Below are 12,175 nucleotides of genomic sequence, written 5' to 3' on the forward strand. Positions count from 1 at the left end.
AGTAAAAATTAAATGTTTAAAAATGAATTATAATTTTAAAATGTTAATTCTATAAATATGAAAATATAAATATATGACATGGCCACCTGGGTAGTGGGATGGCCCTTTTTTGCTCTTTAGTCGTTTGACATGCTTTTTTTTTTTTTTTTTTTAGCTTCTAACTTTAAAAAAATTAGAAAAAAAAAATATTATTAGACAGCAAAAACTTTTAATTTTAACTACCATTTAACAAAAAAAAAATCTTTTAAATTTTAACAAATTGACTTAAATATCCTTTAAAATAAATAAATTATATTCATACTTTTGGTAATTATCCTATACTATCAAATGTAAGTATATTTCAACAATTATAATTTCTTTGAAACAAAACATATTTTATACGCTTAATTATAAATATAGTTCGACAATTATGATATCTTTATTTAAAACAACTATATCAACGAATTTTATAATTTATTAATCTTCATCTATCAAAATAATAAACATTTATTATATAAATTTATAAACCCAAATAAATATCAGACAATAATATTGTTTCATTTAGAATGTCGAAAGACTTGTAATATGTTTAAAATGTTTGGCTTGAGTTCTTACAAATTTGATAAATCTTATTTACTTTATTTATAAAAAAAAATTCATAATTTACTGATATGTAATTGAAAGGATGGAAATGTTGCTTCTATATATAATAATTATGTTTAAACGTGAATGGTACAAGAATACATACGACAGCACAAAGATTTAACAAAGACCCAAGGTAGAACACCATTATAGTCTAAAGTGGGACAAAATGGAAAATACACATAATGATAGTACGACAGAGATAACAACGGAAATGAAGTTCATGTAACCTACCTGTAAGTATTACAAGTTTTTTTTGAAGCTTGTAGTCCTAAAAAGATAGGACAAAAAGGGTTATATGCATGAATCTTAAAAAATAAGGCGAATAGGACAAAACATGAGAAATTGTGGCAATCATGTCAAATGAGTTATAGTATGGTATAAATTGTGTTGGGACATGTTATAATATCTATTAGGAGTAAAATGGTGTAAAAGGTTTAGTAGTTAGACATGAATTTGAAGAAATAGCAAAGTGGGTTGCTATAATTGGCAAAAGGAACAAAATAGATTGATATAGTGTGCAATCATTGGATAAAGAAAGATAAAGGTTATTTATAATGAAATGATGGTTCTTGATGTTTTGGTGTATGAATGACAACAATCTGCTCTATACTAATATTGTACAACATCTTCTTGCCAATTCTTAAGAGTGGTTTTAGAGCGGTTATAAAACAGAATAAAAAAAAAAATTTAAGTTAAATAGGAATAAGATGTATCCAATTTAGAGTGAGAATGAAAAGGATGCATACAACAACATATTAAATCGGCAGTTGAACTTGTAATGACTAATGAGTTGTTGTTCACACTTGAATGGTGATGTTCCATGCATTGTACAAGTCTTTCTCTGGAGCAGTAGTTGGTAGTTTGATAGTAATCAATCCAGTTTCCTCTTGATACCCAAAGTCGGCAGCATCTTTGGAATTTGAACCAATGGTGACTCTTTTTGGTCTTGTAGTTGAATATGCTCCAAACAGATCACCACAGCCTCCTCTAACTTTCAACCAAACGGTTCCTATTTGTTCCTCTATCTCATCATCATACTTTACCTCCACAATCGCACCTCCAGAGTTAAACATTTGAATGAGGCCTATGGGAGCAAAACCAATCCCATTCCCACCTCCACCTGACAATATTGTCTTCACAGGAACCACCGTAAAAACCTCATATTCTCTAGGTTTCAATGTTACTGGGATAGATGCATTCTTTGGAAGGTAAACCAGTTCTCCTGCAAAATATAAGTTGTAGGAGTGTGTTGGAATATAATAAATTAAGTTTAAAGATTTTGTGTTTAAAAAGAAATAATTAAAGTACATACCACGAAGGTGACTATATACAATGGCATCTCCAACCCAAGTAGAATCTGCAACTGTATGCAAGCAATTCACATCTTCAGCTCGGATGCTGCCAGTGATGGTGCCTGGTCGCTCATCGTGGGTCAGGATCTTCTTTCCATCTTTACACCACCCTGCTCCCTGGCAGTTGAAAACTCCCACCACTCCACTCAAATTGTTTAAATTCCAGATCTTCAAAAGACTGCATCACCATCCATCCATGCATACATCTTTTATTAAACAACACCAAACCATGCACGATGCATGCATCATCATGTTTTAACTTTTAATTAATTAATTAATATACATCCCATCTGATAGTACTGATACTGATAAATCACCTTTTTCCATCTCTGGTGGGATCGCAAAACAAGCAATCTCTAGTTGGCCTCCCTGGAAGTTTCGCCCTTAATATCGATCCATCAGGAAGCACAAGCTTCTTTAACAAATTGAAGTCGTGATGCCCAGGCTTGTCACTGCATTATTGTATTTATAAATTATTTTTATTTTATATATATATATATATATATATATATATATATATATATATATATATATATATATATATATATATATATATATATATATATATATACATGCATGCAAATAAAGACACACAGAGACCCCCGCCTCACCTGACATAAATAGCACAGCCTCCCACGGCACGAGCAGCACCATGGTATTCAGCCATCGGATGCAGGCTCTATATATATCATGTAAAATTAGGCACAAGAATTGATAATTAAAAAAAAAAAAAAAAAAAAAGTGTCTGGGAGTGGGATGTATGTTAATGTTAGCTTACATGAAACATATCCCAGTCAGGCTGCATGAACTCTCCAAGAAAGATGGTGTTGTAAGCAACAGAAGCAATATGGACTGTGTGGGAAGCTGTAACCCTTGGCCAGAAATCATCTGATGCCCTTATAACAGCTGTCCGCTTTGCGCTTGATTCATGAAGTAAGTATTAAATTTGAATTACCAGGAATTTAGATCATGCATACAAAATAGGTACCTACCTACCTGTACAAACCATCGGTGTTGTGACTCATGCAAGAAATGATTCCGTTATCAGGGAAGTTCCTGGCAATGGAAGCCTCCAATGCATGGTGGTACTTCCTGGCAAGTTTCACCCGACCACCATGTCCCGCTCCAAGTGTTTCAAGAATGTTTTGTGCATCTACTTTCACCCCATCAACACCAGCAGACGCTAGATATGAATGCAACTCGTTGTAGAAGTCCAACACTTTCTCAGGGTGCACAAGACCAAGCCCGTTTTTGGTAATGGCTTTCACCGCATCACACTTCTCATTCCACTCCGTTCCTGGAGATGAAACCGGGAAACACAATTTGGAATCATAATGTTCCATTTCCGCCACTCCAGGTCTCACTCCACCCCAATATCCAGTTATCGCATGCCACACATAAACATACCTACCATATACATATATATATATTTATTTATTAGTGATTACAAATTAATACCCGATCGATCAACATCTAACAAACTGATTAATGAAGAAAATCGATTGTACGTACGTACTTGATGTTATGGTGTTCTTTAATGTCCGTGACAACGTGACGGAGTCCCATGGATGGATCCTCCACTCGGTGACCTTCTTTACCATCTTTCTGGAATTTGTGGTTCTCTTTGATATGAGTTAACCTATTTGCATAACTATACGAAATTTGGGAAAAATCTTTATCAAACATATACTATATATTATCATTTATACAGAAGAAAAACAAGTGACGCTTTAGTTTAACTGTTTAAGTACTCACTTAGCTGTATTATCTGCTTTAGCTTCATCACTAGCTGGATCCATACCAACAGATTGCCATCCATCATCAATGATTACAAATTTTGGGGAAATTCCTCCTTTCTCGAAACTGTATTTAAACTTGTCACATCATCATTGATTCAACGATTAATAGAGATTTATTGGAATGGCAAATGATAAGAGTTATACCTCTCAAGCCCTTGTCTCACACCTTCAGAAGTAACATCAGTGTAAAAAGCATCCCATGTGCACCACCCAAACCAATTCAAAATGTCAGGCATCTGAGCCAGTTATGATGAAAAGAGAGAGAGAGAGAGAGAGAGAGAGAGAGAGAGAGAGAGAGAGAGAGAGAGAGATTATTAATTTAGCATCCATCAATTAGTTAGTCATCGTAGAGAATCAATCAACCAAACTACCTTCTTCCGTTCGCGATGACAAAATGTCTGTAAATGTCTCTCTACACTCCTGTACAATTTTAAAATTCATGTATGAATCTTTATGTATTGTGTGCATGTACATATTAAATGCTGCAGATATAATCAATGTTAATTAAATCTTCAGCATTTAACATGTATCATTTGTTTCTTTAAATAACTAAAATGATTGGTCCACAAGAGGTTGGCCATACTTGACTGCGTTTGTGATAACATCAAACGGATCGGATCCAGCAGCCACAAAAACCAGATGACTCCCTTCAAATTCTTTCACAGCAGGATCTCCTACAAATTCATATACGTTCTTGTAGTTATGAATACCAACATATATATATATATATATATATATATATATATATATATATATATATATATATATATATATATATATATATATATATATATATATATAATTAAACATCACAAGGCAGGATTCTTCAATACCACTTTCCAAGCAAATCTCCAACTCATTATTGGCATTTCCTTGTATAACCGCTCTAAAATCACCCTCAAGAATGGGCAAGAAGACAGTGTATAGAGCAGATTGGTGGCATCCATCAGCAACTTCATTATCTTCACCAAAATGTGAACAGTCATTGGTTTCAACTATAAGGAATTGAGTCTCAGTTGGAATATCCTGACCACATGTTCCCATTCTCTGTGTCATCCACCACAATTTGAAGCGGAACACACACATAAACCTCAATCCCCTGAATTTTCACCCATTCTTCTCATCAACAACTCTACTTAATCAAACTATGTTTATCTACCAATTTAACTCACAAGCTGTCTAACTATATAATCAGCAGCAGAACCCTGAACAAAAAAAATTATAAATTACAAAAGTGACGACGGACTTACTCGAGTTTTCCGACGGGAAAGACCATGCGACTACCAGTCCGGGACGATTGCACACCGATGAAGGCGCCGTTGATCATCCCGTCGCCGGTTGATGAAGTGACGAAAACATTGTCATGTACGTCCGTTAAAACAGGATTCTCGAACACATTCAGCTTCCGATCTGTAATCGATATACCTGCTCCGACCGTCATCCTTCTCCGAATCAAACTGAAGCAACGATTTAGAGAATCAATCTAATAGGCCGCTAATATCGTTACTATTTATAGTAGAAAGGGGACATGTTTTTCATTTGATTGGGTTAAGTTGGACCCGGAACATCTCACGACCCGTATTCGTGGCAGTTTATATGATTAACCCTTGTTTAAAAATTAAAATAATGCTAAAAAGATGATATACAATATATAAATTACTATAAAAATGATTATATTAGGAAGACGTTTTCTTTACAAAATATCTTTTGTAAAAGATAATTTTTGTTAAAAAAAATCTGAAAAGACTGGAATCTATGGAATTTGGTTATAATTTGATTATATGTGACAAAATATCTACATAATATGTAGTCCACTTGTTCGATAAAATGAACTTCTTTTAGTTTGTAGTTAATTTCTATTTTAACAAATGACAAATATAAAGATTAGTTTAATCAAAAAATTATTAAGGATTAAAAATAAAATCCTTAATTTTGTTAATTAGCACAACTTTATTCCTCTATCTTAAAAAAAAAAAAGTTATGATTGCAAAAACTTAATGCTAAACGCTGATAATAAAATTATAATTAGATTGAAAAAAAGAAAAATAAAATTTCTTCCAACTTTACTTTCTTAGTTAATCTTCTTTATCTATTTAATAATTGACATGTATAACATGATATTTTTCTTTCATTATTTTTTCCTTTTAATTTTGACATTTATAATAATAAAAAAAATGTAATACAAAGATATTAAACATTCCTAAGAAATAAAACTGTTTTTTTTAACCGTAAAACAAATTTCCTTGTACCAACAAATGATGTTTCTTGAAAAATTTGATTGCGTGAGGGAAACAAATTGAATCGTCGGATTCGATTTCTAATGTAAATGAATGGCTGATCCAAGGGTTGCTAATAACGGGCATGATTGGGCAACATGTTCAACTGGGGGCATGGCGAATGGTGAATGGCGATGCATGTAATCTTGATAAAGCAAGAATATTAGTTTAAAGAAATACATTTTGCTTCCCGCTTTTGATTTGTGTGGGAATATTTTGTGGAGATAACATGGTCATGTCACCAAGTGAATCCTATACTTTCTCCATTGATTTTAACTTTTTTACATAATTAAAGAGGAGTCATAGTGGGCATAACACTTGTTATATTATTATTTTTAGATAAAACTTATGTTTTTCATAGTCTTTACGCTTCAAAAAATATATGAGATACATAGAGTTTTAAAATTTTTAGTAAATAATTAGTTTCGTTGTAGAATTAGTCCTTTTCGAAAATAAAATTACATTTTTACCTTTTATATATTTATTTTTCATTTTTCATTATTTCTTTTTAATATATTATTATTAAATAGAATGACCCACAAATATCTCTCTCTAGATTTGTGTTTAAGGAACTAGGAACATTTTACATACACAAACAGATAGTCAAGAACATATGTATCTTCATGACAACACATACACACTTCACATTTTCTGGGTTTCTTCTTCAAAACATACACTTATGAACATACATATACACCTATGAACATACATACTAGAAAAAACACATAAACACACACACTCAACCACCTCCATCTCCACCTAATCTGCCAACACCGTTCGTCATCATCACCACCGAATGCAACCCTACTAGTTGTCACCATCATCACCGACTGCCAGCACACGCAACCACCTCTAAAGTAACAATTGGTATAATAGGTCAAATTTCGTCGGTCAAATCACCGCTAACACAGTTGTAGAAATGATCTATTGTGTAGTATTCCTTGTTATTGAGTGCAATTGAAGTCACTATACTTGAAAATTGTAGATGGAATACCTTGACAATTCTCAAAATTTACGGTCGTTAACAATTGGGAAACAGTTCACAGAATGAGTATTAATTAATGCACTAAAAAGAAAACTTTTGCATTAAGTATACTTAAGAGTTATAGATAGGAAATTTGAATAGAATATGTTCTCCTGATTCCGTGGATATAAAGAACGTCCAAAATTGAAATCGTGTGAGGAAGTTACGCATTTTTCAAGCTATAAAATCAGTATTTATCTGATTTTCCTTAAACGAACTTTGCACTGTTTCGTTTGAAATAAATACAAACCTCGTAAATTACTTTTAATCACGTTTTTGCACTCAAACTATGGTCTATTGTTTTGTTTCATTTTTATGACATTTTTAATCCCGAACGATCAGATTTGTAAAATTTGTAGGATCTGAAACAATTAATCGTGAAACTTTAAATGTTATTTTTCGAAGTTTCATATATCGGAATTGAATTCCGTTTATATTTTTGGAATCACCATGATTAGACAGTAAGCAGGAACTTTCAAAAGTAAAATGAAATGGTATGATGGCATGAAAATCGAGAAATTGGATTTACATCACAAAAATGCATTGCATTTGACTATTACCTAAAATATCTTTCAAAAGTGAAATTAAGACTTCAATAATGAGCCTTGCTTCAAATGGAAGTTGCATCTTTTTCTCGCTCTAACCTCTGACCTTTACCTCTTTAAAAACTTGATATATATATATATATATATATATATATATATATATATATATATATATATATATATATATATATATATATATATATATATATATATATATATATAGGTGAATGTCCGCGCGTTGCGCAGAAACACCTATATAATTGAAGTCGTTGCAAATATATGTTTTTTAAAAATATAATAATAACGTTGTTGTTAAATTTGATATAATAATATTATAACTTCATAATCTCAATCGTTTGAATGACTTCTACCCGCGAGTTACACATGAATAAAATTAAATATAATATATGGTTTAATGTTATTTATAGTTGTTGTTATTCTTAATTAATTTTTAAAAATTTATTTGTTTAATGTTTTAATTTCTATCATTATAATTATTAAAACATTAAACATTATTTTTTGATTGTAAAGATAGCAATATAATAATTTATACATAATTATTTTTAACTAATGTTATTGTAATTTATTTTAAGCTACTTATTTGGCAACTTTTTACGATTATAAAAATATATTTGGGAAATATTTTAGTTAAATTGAGATTACAATTTAGTTTTTACATTTATCATTATAATTTATCACTTTTAACTATTTATAAAATATTTTTCGGTTTTTTAAGTGGAACTGAAATTGATATTGAACTTAACATTGTAATGCATAGAAACACCTATATAGTTGAAGTCTTTACAAATATATATATATATATATATATATATATATATATATATATATATATATATATATATATATATATATATATATATATATATATATAACGTTGTTAAAATTTATATAGTAATTCGTATATACTAAATTGATATAATATATTGATTATTTTGAATTATATGATGATTTATACATCTATTATAACTTCATAATCTCAATCGTTTGAATGACTTCTACCCGCGAGTTACACATGAATAATTTAAAATATCATATATGGTTTAATGTTATTTTTAGGTTTTTTATGGTTAGCTAATTTATTAAATTTTATTTGCTTAATGTTTTAGTTTCTATCATTATAATTATTTAAAACATTAAACATTATTTTTTGATTTTAAAGGTAACAATATCATCATTTATATAGAGTTATTTGAAAACTTTACGATTATAAAAATATCTTTAGAAAATATTTAAGTTAAATTGAGATTACAATCTAGTTTTTTTTATTTATAACTATAATTGATCACTTTTAACTATTTACAAAATATTCTTTAGTTTTAAGTGATACTGAAATTTATATTTAAGTTAACATTGTAATATTACTTTTAAATTAAAAATTTAAGTATTTTGTCAAAACTGTTCAAAAATTATAGCTTTAAACAGATAATAGTTTACATATAACAACATATTAAATCAAATAATTGAAGTATAATATGTTAAAAGTTAAAGACAACTTTATAAGTGGAAGTAAAGATATTATTTTAAAATTGAAATTTAGTTTATTTATGATTGTACTCTACATTTGATATTTATTTAACCTGATTATATAACATATAATTATTATTAGAAAGACACTACAATTTATTAGTTTTAACTATTTACAAAATATCATTTGGGTTGTTTCAGTTAAACTAAAACTTATATTTACGTTGACCCTGTAATGTTATATTTAAATTAATAATTTAAGTATTTTATATAACTTGTTCCAAAATTATATCTTTGAAATGATAATGGTGTACATCCAACAATATATTAAAACTAATAAATTAAGTATAATATGTTAAAAGTTAAAAAATATAACTTTATAAGTAGAAGTAAATTCATCCCAAAATACGACCCAAAAATTTTTGTTTAATAATTACTAAAAACACCATGATAATATCATAAGGTAAAACCCGTACGTCAATATCTCAAAAACAATAGCAAAGTGTTATGAGTAAACTGTATCAATACTGTATCAAATCCCATCTATGAAAAACTAAAAACAACTCCCAGGACAATTGAAGCTGTGGTGTGTGTGATGCCATCAACCCGAGCTCTTCCCTTTGCTTGCGGAAGTACCTGAAACCAAAACTGAAACTATAAGCACGAAGCTTAGTGAGCTCCCCCAAACTACCACATACCATACAATACATATAAACACATACTGGGCCTTGCCCACTGCATCGGACCGAAGTCCGGAAACTGCATCGGACCAAAGTCCGGAACTAACCAGGGCTTTGCCCTCTGCATCGGATCGAAATCCGGAACTACTGAGGCCTTGCCTCCTGCATCGGACCAAAGTCCGGAACTAACTGCATCGGACCAAAGTCCGGAACTAACTGCATCGGACAGAAGTCCGGAACTACTTAACATATCATAACATAAGCATAGCGACTAACATGAGCACATAAATAGCATACTACATCGGGCTGTAACCCAGAACACATAACATAGAAATCCTGTTTGAGCCACGAAGGCATCAAACATACTAAAATCTGCATCGGACCGAAGTCCACAAACTACTTCTAGCTAAACGGCCGACATTGTGGCCTTAGACCCGTTCCTACTAAAAGGAAACTCACCTCGTGATCTGGCTGCTGAGTGTGTGGCTCTGGAAACTATCTGCTGTTGCTCCGGTATCTCCCCGGCTACAATTCCACAAATATATTTAATCAAATACTAATAACTGCATCGGGGTAAAATGACTCTTTTACCCCTGGCTAAAGTCAACTCTCCTGGTCAAAGTCAACTTTCAGTTGACCTGACTCGCCGAGTTCGGCCGCCAACTTGCCGAGTCTCTACTCTCATTTCTCAACCCTGCTTGCTGCTACTCGTCGAGTATGGCATATACTCGACGAGTTCCCATTCTATTCCAACACTCAGGTCATCTGCATCCGACTCGCCGAGTTGTATGAACAACTCGTCGAGTTGTTCTTGAATCTTAAGAAGATTGCCTTGGACTCGCCGAGTTGTATGAACAACTCGTCGAGTCCTTCCATTACTGAGTCTAACCTCTAACTCACTGAGTCCATTCCACTATTCACTGGTTCCCACTCGGAATCACTCAAAGGGGAAGAATCGGGGACTCGCGACTCGACTCGCCGAGTCCAAAGAACGACTCGCCGAGTCCCATGCATGCAATCACTAAAAACTCGATTTTGCTCAAAACCACTGCATACAATATATAGATCTGAGTTCCTAAGGCTGGTTTACCACGTAAAGTTCCCAACTTTACGTGTACAAATGCATACAAAAGGATATAAAGGCTAAAAAGGCACTTGGAAGAGTAGATCTAGGGCTAACATGCAAAATGGCTCCATAAAGTTAATAGATCTATGTTTTTGGAACTAAAACATGGCTAGATTCGGAAGCTAACCCATCCAACATGGTTTCTCTACTATGAACAAGCTAAAGAATGGGCTAAATATGCTTATAAAGGAGAATCAATCATCAAAATAGGAAGAAACCGATTATTACCTCAAAATACTCTGAAATGGGTGCAAAGACTTGGATATTCTTCTTCTTCTTTGAATCTAGCCTTCTCCTTCTCTTTAAAACTTCAAGATTACACAAAGAATGCTCAAATACTCAGTGGAATGATTAGGGTTTGCTAACTGGTGCTTTGAGGGTGAAGGAGACGAGTTTGGGGCTCATAAGATGGTTTAAATAGGGTGCAAACCCAGGGATTTAGGGTTTCTACCTGGCAGGCCGACTCGCCGAGTCCCGAATATGGACTCGCCGAGTCGCCGATCTATTAGCTGATCAAGATCACGACCCTACTCGACGAGTCGGGACATAGACTCGTCGAGTCCCTCTACAAACTTCTAAAATAAATACTATAAAAGTAACATACCAGAGACGGGTCGTTACATAAATAAATTATTTTAATATTGAAATTTAGTTTATATGTGATTACAGTTTATGTTTGATATTTATTTAACATAATTAACCAAATTATAATTATTATTAGAAAGAAATTGAAAAGTCTTAGAAGTTTCAAATGAATATGGTGAAAGAAAAAATACATGAGAGTTTCAAATGAATATGGTGAAAGGAAAAATGTTTCCTTTATAAGTATATAATGATAATGATATATATATATATATATATATATATATATATATATATATATATATATATATATATATATATATTGTAACGACCGAAAAGTCCAACTAATTTAATTTTTTTCAAAAACAATCAGATTTCATTAAGTTATTACAAAAAGGTTTTCAATGCAACTCATTTAGTGTATTCCCAGAATCACATTACTACAAAATCATAAGGAGCGGTACGATCACGCCTTCGCCTTGCCACAGTCTCCTGAAGAACCTGAAAAACATTAAAACACTACTGTAAGCCCAAAAGCTTAGTGAGATACCCCCAAAATACCAACCACATATACGCCCTTCCAGGCTACAACCTTCCGGTCCAAAACATATTGCCTTCCGGCCCATAACATATTGCCTTCCGGCCCATAGCATAAAAAGCATACATAACATAACAGAACATA

At 31.9% G+C, this 12,175-nt stretch overlaps 1 protein-coding gene across 1 annotated transcript; it reads right to left on the minus strand.

Annotated features, from left to right (window-relative positions):
• Positions 1 to 1,153: 1,153 nt before the first annotated feature.
• On the minus strand, positions 1,154 to 5,286 carry LOC145048303 (seed imbibition 1). Its single transcript, XM_078996764.1, has 13 exons — positions 5,026 to 5,286; positions 4,609 to 4,874; positions 4,359 to 4,449; positions 4,147 to 4,195; positions 3,920 to 4,011; positions 3,732 to 3,839; positions 3,493 to 3,627; positions 2,973 to 3,383; positions 2,755 to 2,896; positions 2,588 to 2,655; positions 2,294 to 2,428; positions 1,937 to 2,154; positions 1,154 to 1,846 (listed from the first exon to the last, which is right to left on the minus strand). The coding sequence occupies exons 1-13, from the start codon at positions 5,214 to 5,216 to the stop codon at positions 1,422 to 1,424; spliced, it is 2,331 nt and encodes a 776-aa protein (XP_078852890.1). The 5' UTR covers positions 5,217 to 5,286; the 3' UTR covers positions 1,154 to 1,421.
• Positions 5,287 to 12,175: the final 6,889 nt, after the last annotated feature.

The sequence above is a fragment of the Lactuca saligna genome, chromosome 5, assembly GCF_052625555.1.
Source record: "Lactuca saligna cultivar CGN05327 chromosome 5, ASM5262555v1, whole genome shotgun sequence".
Classification (NCBI taxonomy): domain Eukaryota; kingdom Viridiplantae; phylum Streptophyta; class Magnoliopsida; order Asterales; family Asteraceae; genus Lactuca; species Lactuca saligna.

Bases quoted from the DNA above. Each gene is read 5' to 3' on its own strand.
- LOC145048303 (XM_078996764.1), bottom strand. From the start codon at position 5,216: ATGACGGTCGGAGCAGGTATATCGATTACAGATCGGAAGCTGAATGTG. The intron at 4,875-5,025 runs GTAAGTCCGTCG...GTGAAAATTCAG, and splicing joins TTTCCCGTCGGAAAACTCGA to GGGATTGAGGTTTATGTGTG. The intron at 2,429-2,587 runs GTGAGGCGGGGG...ACAATAATGCAG, and splicing joins GGCTGTGCTATTTATGTCAG to TGACAAGCCTGGGCATCACG.